Here is a 17,800-nt window from a genome sequence, read left to right on the forward strand (position 1 = left end):
TGTATTTATATCAGTTGTATACATTAGATACAATACAACACAAAATTAGAAAAAAAAAGATTACTGTTATATTCTATTATATTGTATAATTTTACTTCCAAACTTATCAGCTGTCTTCAGTCGGATAAAGAAGGCATATTGTCTCTTTTTTATTCCTACAATTTGAAGCAAACTCCAAAGGTCTTAATGAAATTTCAATTAGATGCTCTGGTCAAAATATCAAGCGATATCCTGCAAAAGAACCGGCTTCAGTCATGTGTTTACAACTCTATTCTGAGCAGCTGGTTTTACTTTACTTTTATTTTGAAAAAAAAACAACTGCTTAGCGTTCCTGCTGCAGGAACAACAGTGACTGCGTTTACGTGCAGTCAATAACCCTTTTAAAACCCGAATATTGGCAATAACCCGAATTTGCACGGCCATGTAAACACTAATAACCCCTTTGAATAACCCGAATTTGCTCCCCTGGGTTACTCCTTTTAAAACCCGAATATTCGGTCATGTAAACGCCAAAATGGGATATCACGATCAAACGGAACAGGAATTTGTTTTCTGCGCATGCTCTGTTCGCAAGGAATCCTGGTGTTTTGAGTCCAGGACGTAGTTCTAAACATGGAGAAACGCAAGACCACGCCACACTTTTGGAGTGAAGAGGAGACTAATCACTTCATAAATGTAATGAAGGATATGAACATTTTGGCATTTGTAGACGGTAGGCCTAGAAAGTACCGGGATAGCGAGATTTACAAGAAGTTGCGCGAAGCAGCATTTGTTTTGAATTTGGATACAGGAATAAGAAGCGGATATAACGGGAATTGCGTCATGATGTTCTCCGCGCGTCGCTGGTTTGATCGAGATATCCCGAATGATTAATTACCATGTATACAGGGATAATCCGAATGTTTCAGTAACCGGAATATTAGCAATAACCCAAATTTTGACTGCATGTAAATGTAGTCAGTGTTGCTGGGCGTTTCTGCTGGACTGCTGACACGTCCAACATGAGTATGAGTGGGAGGATGCATGAGTGGGTGGAGGGATATACTCCACTCCACAACCCCGTTCTCTGTTTCATGGGGCATGGCTGTTTGAGAATAGTGGTAGCTCTATAGAAAACTCAGCAAATCTTGGCCACGGGGAAGAACCGGAAATCCCTGAAGCTCAGTTAACCATGTGAGAGAGAATGCAGCACCTGGTCTGAGAGCCCAGCCAACCAAGATCAGGCTGGTGGCCTGTTGTGAGTTCAACTGCTCCAAGATGTTAAAACACTAAACAAATATGTGCAATTTTAAACAACAAACAAATGTTGTAACTGACCATTCAGGCTGTGACTGTCTATTAGATAGATACTATAGACACAATGAAGTTACAAAATGGTCAGCCTGCACACAATATAATGATGCTCACTTGTAATTCCGTCACACAGCGGCTAAACCAAAAACACCACCAAAAACACCACCAGCGTTTTAAAGTCAGTCCATCCCTCTGCTATTGTTAAGAGCTGCTGTTCATGTGAGTGACATTTTACCAGTGTTTAGAGGTTTTTAGTGTTGGTCAGGACTGTTTCTGCACACAACCTTTGATTACAAACAGCTGTTCACAGTAAAGAAAGAAACTTCCCACCTCCGAGGTACAAGACTAGAGGTTCAGGTTAAGTCCTGATAAGGTCTGTTGTCATCTACTCACATTAGAAGTTCCCAAAATTCAGGTCTTCTTTTTTTCTTCATATATATATATATATATATATATATATATATATATATATATATATATATATATATATATATATATATATAGCAAGCCATTAAGTCAGACTGTCTTTAATGTCTATTTATTTGATTAGTTTCAAGCCTTGAAAATGCCAAATTAAAACGTTTTCAAGGCTTTCCAGCGCTACAGTGAGCAAACTTCTATTTCTGAAGACCGTGTAACTATTTTAAATTACAAAATAGATTTAACCACTGATCAGGCTAAAATGAGCAAACACAATAGTCCAGTGGAGCACTAAGTAAATGTCAAGAAAATCGGGTCCACATTCCAGCAGGGACCTCGGACGGGTTGCTGTGATTGCTGCTAATTTGCTTTGGAGAGTTAAAGAAAAACATTTTCCACAAAAGTAAATTCTATTACAGCTATAAAATAGCTAAAGGACACAAGAAAACCCCAATATTGTGCATAAATATTCAAATTATGTTTGCCACCACAAAAAAATGTTTGTTGCTAAAAACTGAAAATGAATAACAGTTGTGGTTTAAAGAGGTTTAGATGTGGAAAAAAGTGAGATGCAAGGTAAACTTTCCTTCAAAAGTGTGCTTTTAATTATTTTATACATGTATAAGTGCACAGAATGTCCCCATGAATAGTAAAACTTGAATCAAAGGAGAACTCCCCGGTCCGCACTGGTACCTCACGTACCCTGCTCTGAAAGTGATATTATAGCACTGGTAATGATTTTTGCAAAAGGTTTGGACAGTTTGTAGTATGCAGAAACTACCCAGAGGGCTTTGTTACTTCTGGGAAAATCTCCAATATATAATTAACCAGGCTGTATCCTTCATCATCCCAGCCTCATTTATACATCGTACTTGATAGCACATTTGCCATTTGGAGGTGCTGACCGAATATGCAGTGTGAATTGTTATGCCCTGCATAGTGCACCTAATGTAGCCTATGCTGAAGCAAAAGTGGTGTACCACTGATCGAGGTGGCATTAGGAGACAGCCATCCTCTGCTTCATCTCTGCAATAAACAGCTCTGATGAAAACTATTTTGGTGATGAATTCACTATATTCTCGCCTATATAGATTAGTGCACTACGTGTAGACATTGATTTTTTGATGTGACTGTGTTCTACCTCCCATATTGCAATGGTCCACCACTGCATGAGGTGATCACAGTGGTCACCTGACCCGCTTCTGATGTTGCTAAAGAATCAGTGCTTTTACTGTCGTATACTACGAAGTAGCAACCACGACCTCCATTCTGGTTTTCAGTAGCCTACTGGTTTTGAAAACGGCCTTGTCAAACTAGCATTTAGTAGCAGACTAGTAGAAGTTATGGATTAACAAGGCATTTGAGTATTTACAATAGTATTTTAATCTGTAGTAGAGCCTGCTAAAGTATTTGCAGTAGGTACATATTAAATAAATCTTGAAATAGTAACTTTTCCAAATAATAGAAATCAGGGGCGGAGCAGGGGTCCCAGCCTAGGGGGGGCGAAGCATTCTAGATGGGCCCTTTTGGTCTAAACATCCCCGTTAGAACATAATCGCTAAAAAAATGCCACAGATCAGCGCCTCCGACACACAACCACAGCAGCAGGCGACACGGTCAGAACCTTCACATGAGGTTCTAGCACCATGGAGTTTGCCAGTCATTATGTCAAACCTAATTATAAGCCTAATGCAGACTTTAAGATATAAGTCAAACTGGAGATAAAAATCAAATGACATCCAGTGATGTCTATGGAAGCTCATTTCCGCCAGTAAAAGAAAAAAATAAGATGAAATCTTAGCCTTAAAAATAAAAATATCCCCACGGTAAGTCATAATTATGACATAAAAAGTCATTTCAACTTTTAATCTCATAATTTCAACTTTCTATCTCATAATTATGACTTTCTATCTAATAATTTCGACTTTCTATCTCATAATTATGACTTTCTATCTAATAATTTCGACTTTCTATCTCATAATTATGACTTTCTATCTAATAATTTCGACTTTCTATCTCATAATTATGACTTTCTATCTCATAATTTCGACTTTTTATCTCATAATTGTGACTTGGGGATATTTTTATTTTTAAGGCTAAGTTTTCATCTTAGCCATAGATGTCGGATTCGGCGCGTAGCACAATTCAGACACACGTGTTCAACCTGCACGACAACAGTTTACAATGTGCGACGACATGTATTTAACACAATGACCGAGCGACAGGGCTGTCAAACAGCAACAGACAATATAGGAAATGCCATATATTCAGCATCATGACAATGTCATCAGAAATAATTAATATTATAACAGCTTACCAATGATGGTTTCATCCAGCAGTGAGCAGAGAACCACAACAAAACATATTTCCATCCAAGGAGGCGGGGGTAGGCCTACACATTCAACGATCAGCCAGTTCTTCATCACCGCAAACCTTTCAATCACTTTGCTCTCATCAATGTCGATGTCCCTCTCGATTGAGAGCAAGGTGAGGTTTGAGGCCTCATCCATGCAGCCCGGAGATAGTTTTTAATCATTTCAGCCTGCTGAAACTCAGCATGACTTTCCTGCTACTTCTGATGCGACAACTCGCTAAAGGCTTATTTATGGTACCGCGTTACACCAACGCAGAGTCTACGGCGTAGGATACGCACGACGCGCCCCCTACGCCGTACCCTATGGCGTAGACTCTGCGTTGGTGTAACGCAGAACCATAATTCCGGCTTAAAAGTAAACAGACAACATGCGCGCACGTACCCGTGCATGACAGGCAGACACACAAGGGGAGAAGGGACTATTTCTTTCATTTGTATTTTTTAAACAACTTTATCCTTATGAACGCAATTGTTATATAGTCCAACTTTCCTTATTTTATTCAGAACACTTTTTTTTCCCTCTTCGGCGTGGGCCCCCACCACGCAGCAGTGTGCCCGGGGCGGCCACCCCCTCTGCCCCCCCGCCTGCTCCGCTAGTGATAGAAATATATGACATTCTGTAACAGCTGTAATAACGATGGTACAAGTCCCAGAATGAACTCATTTCAATCTTAAATTCCGTTTATTGTACTGCGACTTTTGGTTTGAACATCAAGCAGATGAAACTGTAATTTAACTTTAAAGCCTTTAAAGCCTTGGATGACTACACTGACTTTTATTGATCCCAAAGACTTCGTTCCTTAAGAATTTCCAGAAGAGACCTCCACGCGCTGCCATGACTACAGTAGGCCATTGAGTGTTTATGTCTCTGCTCGGGATATTCCTGTTCTTGTCTTCTTTTCTGTCCACTAGTGGCCTAGAATCCTCTTTTTCTTAGGAAACCTTTCAGGTACGCTCATATCTCATGTATGTGCTCAGTGTTTCCCTTGCATTTAAATCCAAGGCATGATCCAGCTGTTGTGGTCTTCTGGACTAAATGTAAATAGAACTTCCTTTGTGCTGCTTTAAATGCTAGTTGAAACAGAGTGATTTTAGGATCACACAAATGTTTCCATGTTCCCTGGAAAACAGGAAGATGCATAAATAACTCAAGAGAAAGTGATGCTCAGGGTTTAAAAGGGATTATAATTATAGTCACAAAATAACGCGTAGAAGGAATATTGGCCCAAAGAAAGTACAATTTACATTCTGAATTTGAAACCTTATTTTCTAATATGAGGAAAGCATCACAAAGTCAGATTATCGGGAAGGTGAGTTCCTGAGGCTCAAACAGAAACATGCTTAACTCTGGTTAAATTCACACTTTTGACACTGGAAATCTGTACTGCACGCTTTTAACAATTTTGACTTTAAATTCTTATTGATTAAATAGATCTCAGGACAAAATCACTTACATGTTGCAAACTGGAACCACATCTTTGGTTACAAATAAAGCATCAACCCACCAAAAAGAAACTACAGTGTTTATAGAAAGTTTTCACTTCTTTCAGATTTTTTCATGTTTTATTTATTTACAGAATTAAAAAAGAAAAAAAAGTTTTCTCTTGACACTGATCAGCAGACTAATGTCAAGGTGGGTGGTAGTCTAGTGCTCCATGGTGCGTCTCAGATGTAAGTCGCTTTGGATAAAGGCATCTGCTAAATGACAGTAGTAGTAGTGAGAAAATATAATTATAACTGAACCAAATTTGATTGCAAACAAGAGATCCAAGTCATCACATGTACAAGAAGGCCAATAATTCACCTCTCGATATTTAATGATCTCGTTAAAACAAATGCCTAATTTTAATGTTTACAAAGAGGGAAATATAGGAAGATATTGTAGGGATTGAAGAGCATCTTCACCTTCTGGTGAGCACTGCTGCGAAGGTCACTCTCATCAGTTTGGCAGTATTTCACAGAAACGTGAAAAAATATGTATTAAGAAGCCAAAAAATAAATGAATAACATTAAAAAAGTCATGTCATCTCTGCTTTCAATGGGCTGGAAGGGAATGAAGGGTTTTGTCCTGATTTCAGGAATGCGTATTTAAAGTTTTTCACCTTGACATTAAAAAAAAGTTTCATGTTGATCAGTGTCGAAAGTAAATCCAAATTACTAAGACTGTGACAAAAAAATCCGCTGGAAAATAAAACATGAAAAACTTTGTGTAGAGTGAATCCTTTTGTTTTTTCTTTTTTTTTTTTTTCCTTTTTTTGTAGGCATTGCATTGTGTCGGTACAGATACATGTGTTAACGGCTAAGCTGTGACTGCTGAGGTTAGAAAAGCAACAACGAAAGCTGAAAAAAAAAAAAAAAAAAACCCAGAGGTTTATCGACTATACATGAAAATCTACAGAATCTTCAAAACTATGAATCCACAGCAAGGCCAGTGGACAAAAAAAAAAAAAAAAAAAAGGCAAAAAGTACAGGGAAAATATATATATATATATATAAAGCAATATAAATATCTGTAAAAATAGGTAAATGTTCACATTAGATGTTTAACACAGTTTAACAAAATAAGCCATAAGTACATTTTACAAGACAGTAGTGAGATACTGGGACATTGATGTATAGGCAGCTATGAGTCTCTTTGTTTGTGATAAAAAGCTTCGCTCATGTGGAGTGGAGCCTTAAAACAGTTTTATTGATGTGACAAAGTGACAAAATACATGCTGGGCTATGGTATGATGTGATGAAGTGTTTTGTTTTGAGATTTGTTTGGTGGTGGATGCTCATCCTGGTCTTCATGCTTCAGCTTTGCCTCGATGCAGTCCAGGATACCGGTTTTTGCTGTGACGCCAGAATTAAACTGTGGAAAAGTTTCACTCTCACTGGGTTTTAGGCAGTAACACTGATAATATAGTGCAAACTGGACAGAGCTGCTTTTTCCTCATGTCAACTTAAAACAGGTGCAAACGCTCAGCAGGAGAACATTTAAGACAAGAAATAAAGGACAAAAACATAAATATCAAAAAACTTTTATCAGTATAAAAAGTAATAAGGTTATTTGTTTAATCAATAGTCTGGCAAAAAAGGCCTCAGAAAAGTTCTTGGATTTTTTTTTTCTTTTTTTTCTATTTTCTTTTTTCCTACAAATTGAGTGGCTGCAAGAATGTCCTCAGACGAGCGATTCCATGCTCTCCGCTGGGTCCGACTCATCTGCAATGACCACCACCCCATTAGTGTCCATGTGCATGGGGCTCAGGCTGCACTCTCTGTTGCTGACCAGGCTGAGCATGGCTTTGTAAAGGTACTGGTACTGCTCCTGCGCACGCAAAACACAAACACAAACACGCATCAAGTTGGCAACCATTTACGGAATGTCATATACTTTTATCATCATTTCTTTTTAAACATACATGTGACCCCTTTAAATGATTGTGATCAGTTTTCCTGGCTGTTTGAGGGAGCAGAACAAGTTATGGACAAGACTAACAATTTCATGAGCAAATGTCTCTGGCAAAAAATGCTAAATGATAATTGATTTACACACCGAGCAGGTACAGAGCAAATTTCATTTAAAATCAAGAATGTTTACTTCAAAGCTGCTTGCCAGTGGCATGCATTTTCATTAATTCATGTTTAGCATGTCGACGCTTTAAATTTTACGGATCATTGTTTCCAATTAAGAGCGGGTGACCCAAAAGTCCCCTTGTTTGTCCTTACATCAGCATTAAACTTACTATTTCAGTGAAGACTCCCGGCCTCATGAGATTAATCATCTTGGCCACCTGATAGATGTCCACGACTCCTTCATTCTCCAGCTGCTGGGACAGTGTGGTGAGGGCACAGAGCATCCCCGCTGACACCGCTCCGTACCTGGGAGGAGATGTGCACAACACACTCTGAACAACCGTCAAGCTGTCCCCGTGTTCTTAAACAAGAAAAGATCGCCCCAATTGTCCTGATTTCAGATGAAAAAAAATAGGAGGTTGTTTCCTTTTATGTAGTTTTAGTTATTGACCCGCAGCGCATCAGAATACAGAATAAACGAGTGGGGAGGCGATGTGGCTTTATTTAGTCTTCGGCAACTTGAGAGAAAATGATGATTGATTGTGTGGAGACTGAGTGATGAAGGCTATTCACATAGCTGATGTTGGCACTAATAGCAGCTGGGGTGCTGCAGACACTGAGGCATGGAGAGAAGGCGTAAGCGGGGAGTATAGAAGTTAGTTCTGTTGCCTGGTGACGAAAAAGACATTTTGTTGTTTGTTGTGGAGGTGGTCTGTAGTGCCGGCACACACTTGAGGACTTTGAAACCTCTAGCCATGAAAAACACTTAACATTTAGAGGTTTATTTTTCAACAAGACAACTTGCAGGAGGTGATAAAAACCCAGGGAAGACTTAGATCTTCTCATCACCAAAATTCTCCTAAACAAGAAAATGTGCTATAAAAAAAGTGTAAAGGTCTTTGAGCCACTGCTCAAGTTGGACATTAAAAAACACAAGTAAAATTTGAGCGTACTCATCGTGCACGATGGTGGGGCCATCTCGGGTCATGGCTTCCTCCTTGATGACACTGATGAGCTCGAAGGTGCTGCTGAGAGGGGCGTCTGGGTTTGGCCACTTGGGGCACTGAAAGTGTCTCACCTCCAGAACATAGTCATCCTGTTACACAGAGATGGCAATTTATGATTTAAAAACTATTCAAGGACCTTTTATACAGTATGTCATGCTGGTGGGACATTAAGGAGGCGGGGGGGGGGGAGTGAGTACCTGTGTGGCCTCCAAGATGAAGTCGTGGATGATGATCTGCTCCTCATTGGAGAGGCACAGTCTGTCCTTATTGATGAGAGTAACAGTGAAGGCGATGCAATTCATGGCCTCTTCACGACTCGGCCAGTAAACAAATTCATCTTCAGCCTGCAGGGAAAAGTTTGACATTTGTCTTATTTAACTTCTTCCCTTATTAGGCATTAGTTTTATTTTTGTGCAAAAGACGAGGATCGCCATAGTTACTCACCAGACCCTGGTTGTCAGGTAACATGACAATAATCTGCGCGTTGTGGTCCCAAATCATCCTCCAGAAGTCTGTGGTGGTGTGCGGCAAAGGATGCTGAGTTATGATGAACTCATTACTCCTGTAGTAGCCCTGAGGTGACAGAGGTGAGCCGTTAGCCTTTCTAAAGGATGGCTGTGTCACTCCGCTTATTTTCTGAAGCATCATTTTCACAAGCACAATGGGCAAGGATAAAGAAATTCAAGTCATTAATTTTCAGCAGTGTACCATTATGTAGGATGCATTAATGTAATCTGTTCCTTTCATGCCAGGCAGAGTAGTGAGTCCGACCCTCGCTCTCTCCGCTGTTGAGGCAGAAATAGAAAAAAGAAAGAAAAAAAAAAAACATGCTTTAAATCACAACCCAGGCCTCTTTTATATCACGCTGGCTGATAATGCACACATTCATTACCCGTCCCGGCTGTTGCTATAGCAACAAGCACGTCCTTTTTCTACTGTCAGAGTGCTGAAAATGCGTAGAAAGATTAACTCATAGGATTATGGAAATGGATTCTAATTTTGGTATACGAATTGTTTTAATAATTTAGAGACTGTGTAAAGAAAAATTGAAATCGTAAAATTCAGCTTTAAGAAATGTTGTGATTGGTAATCTGCTCAGGTCCACTGTGGTGAAAGCTGAGGGAAATACTCACAGGGAACGACAGAGGAATTGCGGTTCTTCTCCTTGTTGGAGTCTTTATGGGCACTGAAGCACTCCGCAAAGCGGGTGTTACACTGAGTCAGCAGCTGGAAGAGAGGGCATAAATCTGACACTGGTCCTCAGAGTCACTGTAAACCTAAATTAAACATGATTAATAAGATATAACATTGTTTACCGAACTGAAATTAACAGCACCACTTTTTTTTTACATTAATGAGACTCTGAAGGTCAGAAAGTATAAATGTTATGTGAGCAATTATTTCTTTCTCTCTTGATGTTGGAATAGCAGCAGTTTGATGAAACATTCATTAAACTTAGCAGAACACGGCAGGGGTGACAGACATGATTTTATTAAAGCCAACATCAAAGTGGCTTTTCAATCTCTCTGCGTGAGGAAGTGGGAAGCCACCGTGTGTGTTGCTGACAAGCGTCTGATCCAGAGAGCACCTGGAATCCAGTCGATGGCGTCACAGCGCACTGTGACGGCTCCATTGACCGGCAGGGTCTGACTCACCCTGAACTGCTTCTCCAGCGGCGTGCGGCCGGCCGAGTTGGGCGTAAGGATGCTGTTGACGTAGCTGTGCAGCTGCCAGGCCGGCACCTCTGTCTCTTTGCCGAGGATGGCTTCCATCAGAGCGTCGTGGATGAAAATATACTGCTCCTGACGGGAGACAAAAGGCAGCAAATGTTTTGATTCATGAGATTGTGTAATTATGAATGCAAATCGTTTTGTTAATACTATTTTACTCTAAACAAAGAAAAACTAAGCTAATGAGTTGGTACCTCCCACTGGAGAAGTACTGCAGTAATTAAAATGTTTCAGCTAGAAAAGGAGTTATGTAACCTTAAGTGATGCAGTGAACGACTCATGCCGAAAAAAACTGTCAAAACACACATCTTGTGGTTGTGGATAAGATATTAGTTTTTAATAAGACAGGTCAAATTACTGCTATGCAGTAACTAAAGAGACTGCATGAAAAACTACCATTAAAGAACTACTAAAATTAAGCTGAGAAGTCTCCAACACATTATTTAAGGACAGAGGTTAACCATCATCTTCCTGGAAGAATTGTGGTTGGAAAAGACAATCTGGTCAGAATTTGGTCAGAATTTGTCATGTTTAATCATCGTTTGATATGCACAGTGCATCTTCATGCACTGTATGGCCTTTTTTATATGAATTAAGTCCAAAAACATCCGTCAAAAGCTACTGCTGGGTACAGTATTTGTATTTCAGGTTTGATGGGGAACAAGTAGAAAAAATATTCAAATGCATTCTGGATAAACTAATGGTTAGTAATGTACATCTTTTCCATGAATCAGACGACCACTTATGAAGGTAGATCTTAGAGGGATATAATCTCCACATTTATTTCCTGAAACAGAAGAGCATGAACAAATCCAGAGCAGAAGCTCCTCCCTCCTTCAGATGGATTCTCAGTGTCCAAACATAGTTAGTCTGATAAAGGTCAAGCACCAAAACGCTGCAAATAAATGCTTTTTCCCCACAAGTCAGACAGTGTGAGTTTGTTCTGTTACATCAGACTTCAGTTTGATCTGATAAAAGGATTTATAATGATACAAGTTTGATATTAAATGAAGATTGAAACAGTTTTGTGACCGATGCACCCATATCCAGGCTAGAAGAGGCTAACGCTTATTCTTGGATATTCTAAACTTTGTCATTTCTTGGCAACTATAAAAATGTTGACACTTATCCAGGTCGATTTTCAATCTAACTATACACAAAATTATTCGAAATTGAATAATATGTATGCAAATTAGTCCGTGGTGCCTGGCAAGTCAGACCAATTAGACACGGTGGTGAGATCTTGAGTCCGAGGGAAACAATTGACCAGACAGTGTGATACGGTCATCGGTATTATGAAGAGTGTGTAACAGTTTGCACTCTGTGCTGCCTTGAAATCGCAGCGTGACCTTTATCTGAGCTCAGAGTATCAAAACTGAATAGATCCCATAACTGCTTTTCCATCTTAAATCACAGTTGACCTTTAGAGATGGAATCTTGGTTCCCAGAGTAACTGATTAGTTTGGCCGTCTTACCTCAGTCTGGACTAGGTAGTTGCGCTGTGTGCGTATGTGTTTCAGAAAATCCAGGACGCTGACTGTGCTTTTGTCCTTGATCTGTCGCAGCATGCTGTCAATGACAATGTAGGTTCCTGTGCGCCCAACCCCTGCACTGAAAGCAGAGCACAAGCTAATGTGAGCGGAGGCTTCGAGGGGGAGCGTCCAACTAAGTCAGCAGATGCACATCTTAACACTCATCCCGGCCCGGAGCTCGCTAGTGATGAATTACCTGCAGTGTACCAGAACAGGACCCATGTCCGCTGTACGGGCCGCCGAGGAGCGGTAGATGAAGGTGAGGACAGGAAGCGTGTACTCTGGTACTCCCATGTCAGGCCACTGGGTGTAGTGAAACTGGATCACAACGCGTTCATTCAGCCTCCCTTTCGGATTCCCCTTCTGACCCTAAAGCAGTGAAACAGATATGTACTGTAATGCTGATGAAAACACAACCAATCCCCTTCAGTCTCTGAACATGGAGCAACAGAATCAGGTGACTAATAAATCACTGAAACGCTCCACCTTCAAAGTTCATAACAGGTTTGTTGCAGTAAAAAATTCAAGAAATACATGAAAATTAATGAATTTACACCAAATCCTAAGCTTGTATGTAAAAAATTAAGGACTGATAACTATGTGGAACATAATTCCAAAAACAAATATCTTTATTTCAATGTGTTAAGAAGGTGTCTACAAAAAAAAACAATGAAAGAACTGATTTTTTTCCCCTTATTTTGATGCGTTCTGTTGTTTGAGCAAACATCTGACCACATGACACAGCCTTCTTTAAGCAAGGTAGTAGAAACTCAAAGAAATGTGTGATGGAGATGGAAAAAAACAAGTGTTGGAAAATGGGTTTCATTCTTCAATACTTAAATAAAGATGATGAAAAGGAAATAAAAAATATAAAAAGGTAAATGCAGTAAGCAACAAACAAACAGTTCATATTCATTACAGCCCTTTGAAGATATTACTTAATAATCCTAAACTATCTGAATATCATTGATTGTCAAAGACACGGCTGAACTTGTGTGTGTATGTAAATAATAAATGTACATACAGGTTAATCTTTTCTTCAAACGGTTTTAAATGTTGGTGATTTTAGAGAGTGTGTTAAATGTTTTCATGTCTTTACGAGCCAAGACATGGAAAATGAGGGTTGACTCTTGGTTACCTTTTTGACTTTTGTGTTCCTGATAAGAAAGTGGCGCAGCGTGTAACAGGCGTGCACTTTGGTGCTTTTCAACGTCACCACGATGTTTCCGTACTGCTCGCTGTTCTCCATAGGCCAGTACTGGTCACATTTCCTCTGAAAGACGCAACAGGCACAACATACTTTATTTGAGCGCCTCTCAGTCCCCCGCACACTTCTATTATTTTGTGAACAACAGAAGTGGACCTACCCTGCCTTTTTCCACCAAGTTTGTAATCATGACAATAATTCCAGTGTTCTGCTCCCAGACCATTCTCCAAAAGTCCTCAAACGTAGACTTGAGAGGACCCTGAGCAGCAATATAAGCTCTGGGTTGGTTGTAGCCCTGAAACAGAGGGAGAGTGGTGTATCATTTACTGGGAAGAGGCACGCATTATTGCATTTCCTATAACTTTCAATAAACAGTATATAATGCAGTTGAAATATAGCAGATAATGAAACATTATTTGTTCATGCACTTGATTTTGTGAAAGCCAGCACAGCATTCAACGGTGCAAAGGATTTTTTCACCTCCAATGTCTGCTCTGATAACCAAAGCGAGAACTGCATTTTAAAAAAACAAACAACTAAACCACGAGCCACGAGTCAAATGGAAAAACTCACATCCACATAGTTGGCGTTGATGTAATCTGAATGTTTGGCATCTTTCCCCGCCAGAGCACGCAATTTCACCCTGCTGTGGTCATCTAGGAAAAGCAGGGGCATATTTATATGAATTTTGAGAAGGATGAAAACCTGATATAAAAACATTATTGAATCCCACACCGGTAGACGTCCTGATAAGATTTTACAGCTGACTCACAGGCCACAATGTTGATGTATCTGTTTTTGTGCTTGTTGTCAAGATGATTGGAATGTTCTGCTGTGATTTTCAAGTCGACTGTGGAGCGCTGGACCTCCTGGAGAGGGGGGAAAAAATGGGATGGAATTAACAGACATGTATACGCTGAAATTCTTTAATGGTCATCTTGAAAGTGAAACATTCTGTGATGCTATCCGTTTTTACAGGTTTGTACCCCCCACCATCTCAGCTGTACATAAGAAGCTCAGAGCTCTTGATGATCTGAGCCCGCAGCAGGAACTCTAAGTCTTGGTCAAGGACACTAGGCGGAGCAGATGCAAACTGCCACTGGGGCTGGAGCTAAAGTCTTCAGTAGAACAGCCTTCTCCTTTTCCACTGCACCACCCTGCATTCAGCCATCCACACCATGCAGTTGCTTCAACAGAGCTCTATCCCGGTGAGTTTGCAATTCATGCACACATCAAATGACCCCAATTAGAATACTCCGCGGGTTAAGCATTTGCCTTCTTTCTTAACCTACATAGTCAGGAAAAAAAATGCACACCCACCCAGTCAGCCAGCAGAGAGCCCCTCCTCTAATTAACCTCACTCTCTCTGATCTCTCTCTCTCTCCATGTTTCTCTTAGCCATCGGGTCACAATGATCACATATGTGCTATACAGCCCCGTGTGCTATTGAAACATACGACCTGTATTTAATTGTCCATGCTAAATTCAGAAAAACACAGAAATACTTTCATGCATTGTTTGATTTATTTATGAGGTTGTAAAAACTACACTTGGAGCTACTATAAAAGCACCATTACCCATAAAGTACAAATGCTTCAAACCCATCAATATGAAAACTGATGCTGAGATCGTACCTCGAATTCCTCAGCGAAACCTTGCATGTTATTTTTGTAGAGCTCCATGACGTGCTTAACAAAGTGCTTCACAGGGATGGCCTCCATGTCATCTGCAGGAGAAAGTACAATTGTCACAGCAGTTAGTAAAGTGCCCATTACGATGTAAGACACTTCCATCCAGCGTGGCCTGGAAGTCATTTCTACACACCACGTTTCAGAGAATGGGTGAATATGCATGAGTCTATTAGGTCTATTACTATGTAAATCAATGTCATTTATCATTTTGTGAAGTTTTCTGATGTAACATCAGTCACAGAGTAGATTTCTTAATGAAGATTTATTATTTATTTTAGAGACTAACCTCTCAAACAGCTATATCTGCTATCATGAGCTTTTATGGGAGGGAGCATCTGTTTCATCTGAGCTAAATCAGCCCCAAAGCACACATGAAGGGCCTTTGATGAAGCTGGTCGGCACCACAAAGGGACAACAATGGAGGGGACTCAGCTGTCATCACTGCTGATGCTGGCCGGTGTCTTGAGTAATATACCCCTGCAGCTGAGGCCTGTGGGGCCATTCCTCGCCTCAGCGGTTACAGTCGAGGGGCCAGTTCGCATTTATTAATTTGGTCATTTATCAAACAGGCTTTAGATATTGTAATGGACTGTGGCTGATTTTCCAGAATAAAGACATACAACTCTCCATAGGTATGTTCACGTGGGCTTGAATGTCACCCAATTAAAAAAAAAAAAAAAAGGATTGAAGTTTAACTATGCTTATTAATGCATTAAAATATCCCTGAGCCTTAAGAGACTGGGAAGGTAGAGTCTGGTATCGACAAGCTGCCACCGCTGCCAGGGATATTAAGGGCAGAAAAAAAGCCAGTCACACAACTCATTCCAAGCTGTTCAGTCACTTCACATGTACAGTAAATGAACAGAAACTGTCGAAGCAAAGATGTCAAGGTAATTCAAGAAACCATTTAAAGACAGTCACGGGAAAGAACACCTCTTTGTAAAAAGAGGTGTAATTCTATACATCTCTAAATGTAAGTGACATTAACACTCTATAAGTATGTTTCACTCAAGGTTAGGCTGAATGAATGTAAAACAGATTCAAAGTCACTGTTTTTTTGTGTTTTTTTCTTAATTGTACTCCAGCATCATAACAACAACATTATGGCTGTAGTGTGGCTCACCTGGTATGGGGATGATTGGGATGTTCTCATTGGCCACCACCCGTGGGGAGCTGCTTTCATCCACATAGAAATGAGCTGTCTGGAAAAACCTCCTACAGGGACACAGAGAGATGAGAACAGTGACTCCAGCACAGTAAATTCACACACGCTCAGCACAAATGATGCAGTAAAGTGTATCAGGGAGTCATCCTCAGATGCGGTCTGTCAACATCAGCATTGAAATGTTGAACAGAATTACAGCAGCTAAAAACTGCTAATGAAAGCCCCAGAGTAACTGGGACACGGCTGATTGCGCACAGAGAGAGCAAGCGGCTCCAGGAAACGCAGGTTTGATCTGACATCTGGGAACAGGTAAACAGCGCATAGTAACTCAAAGAACCGCAGCACCAAGTTACAGCTTTTTACGCATATTGAAGGCAGCTAACCCAAACAATATTTCCCTCTCCTCACAGAAAACTCAAAGAGGCTTTACAACACACAGAGGATAACAAAAACTAACTTCCATGTGCTTTTTCCTGGAAGAAATACATTAACCTTTTGAGAAGCAGTTGCTGCTCAAAAGGTTAATGTATTTTCATAATTTGGGAATGCAACATTAAATCACTGGAAAAATCAATATTGCTTTAAAAGCCAAACATTTCTGCAGCCCTTCCTAGACTAATTTGCACAAATGTGACAGAATTCAAGGTCAAAAGTTTATTATATCATCTTTTGAGACTTTTCTAAATTATTTAACAGGAGTATTACTTCACCTCTGACCAAAAAAAAGAAGAAGTGCAGGTGTACATTTTCTGAGGTTAATGCATTCAATTTTCAACATATCCCTGTCTTCTATAGGAGACAAAAAATTTACAATTCTAACATGTCTGGGTGAAGCTTGGGTCCTGCACACCTTGCGTTTCCACCACCTCATCTCATATACAATGAATTCATAAAAGCCTAAAATTTCAATGCTAGCATATCCCAAGTTTAATCCTACCTGTACTTGCTGCAGAGGAGGGAGCAGATGCTTGTCATTCTTAAAGAGAGATGAAACAAAAACAAAAAGGTAGCAAAGCATTTAGAAGATGGATAGAGAGACACAGAGGAGAGAAGGAGCAAGAAGGGACAGTGGAAAAACAAATGGGGGAGGAGAGTTCCCCCTTTGGCTTGCGTCACAGCCTCCCAGTGCAGTGCCCCCCTTGGAGTGCAGATGTGCTCCAGCTACCTAAGCAGCACCGTCAAACAACTCCTTACTGACTTGCTGCCATAGTTGTAGAAGAATAGTTTGCTTTGAAGGAGCAGAATCCGGGATGAGACAAGAGGCCTCCTCCTCAACACGGGAGCATCAGCAGCAGCAGTCAGGCACCTACAAGAGCTGGGATTTGCTCTCATTTCAACATCTGTCTGAGTTTTAAACAAACACCTCGAGCCTCGGAAGGTTCCAGATGTGCACCCTAACTCCAGCAATTAATTCCACTGTGGATATGCGTATAACTGAAGAAGCAGAATGAACAAACAAAAACTCATACTGGGATATTTAATGTCACTAAATTCCACCTAATGCTTATTTCTACAGACGCATTTACAAATTAAACAGACTGCGATTATATGCCGATAACGAGCGAAGCAGCAATGTGTAAAGCTCACTGGCTCAAATAGCAACTCTGTCACCAAGAGGATGGAGAGTTAAGAGAGTATGAATTTCATCTTTCGTTGTGGCCTTTTCCCCTGGGGAAGTAAGCATTGTCTCTGAACTGTCGGAGTTGTCACAACAACAGCTGCTGTAATCTCAAAGCTGCCCCTGCGATTCTGCTCAAATACCACAACTCTCAGTAACCCACTCACCAACCAAATCTGCTACAGTCATCTTGTTTCCAGCTGTC

At 40.4% G+C, this 17,800-nt stretch overlaps 1 protein-coding gene across 4 annotated transcripts in view; it reads right to left on the minus strand.

The window, feature by feature from the left end:
* Nucleotides 1–5,252: 5,252 nt before the first annotated feature.
* Nucleotides 5,253–17,800, minus strand: part of ca16b (carbonic anhydrase XVI b) — a 109,280-nt gene continuing 96,732 nt past the window's right edge. For 2 of the 4 annotated variants that reach the window (XM_061727291.1, XM_061727289.1), the window contains exons 14-30: nt 16,915–16,953; nt 15,936–16,027; nt 14,756–14,847; nt 13,894–13,990; nt 13,695–13,777; nt 13,282–13,416; nt 13,053–13,187; nt 12,111–12,283; nt 11,858–11,993; nt 10,308–10,454; nt 9,786–9,879; nt 9,361–9,437; nt 9,097–9,225; nt 8,850–8,996; nt 8,599–8,741; nt 7,816–7,951; nt 5,253–7,397 (exon numbers count right to left, since the gene is read on the minus strand). In XM_061727291.1, the coding sequence (XP_061583275.1) occupies nt 7,251–7,397; nt 7,816–7,951; nt 8,599–8,741; nt 8,850–8,996; nt 9,097–9,225; nt 9,361–9,437; nt 9,786–9,879; nt 10,308–10,454; nt 11,858–11,993; nt 12,111–12,283; nt 13,053–13,187; nt 13,282–13,416; nt 13,695–13,777; nt 13,894–13,990; nt 14,756–14,847; nt 15,936–16,027; nt 16,915–16,953 (2,002 nt within the window). In that variant the 3' untranslated portion in view covers nt 5,253–7,250. The remainder of the gene's footprint in view (nt 7,398–7,815; nt 7,952–8,598; nt 8,742–8,849; nt 8,997–9,096; nt 9,226–9,360; nt 9,438–9,785; nt 9,880–10,307; nt 10,455–11,857; nt 11,994–12,110; nt 12,284–13,052; nt 13,188–13,281; nt 13,417–13,694; nt 13,778–13,893; nt 13,991–14,755; nt 14,848–15,935; nt 16,028–16,914; nt 16,954–17,800) is intronic. The other 2 variants (XM_061727293.1, XM_061727290.1) reach the window with 1 other exon arrangement.

This window comes from Cololabis saira, chromosome 8 (genome assembly GCF_033807715.1).
Source record: "Cololabis saira isolate AMF1-May2022 chromosome 8, fColSai1.1, whole genome shotgun sequence".
NCBI lineage: Eukaryota > Metazoa > Chordata > Actinopteri > Beloniformes > Belonidae > Cololabis > Cololabis saira.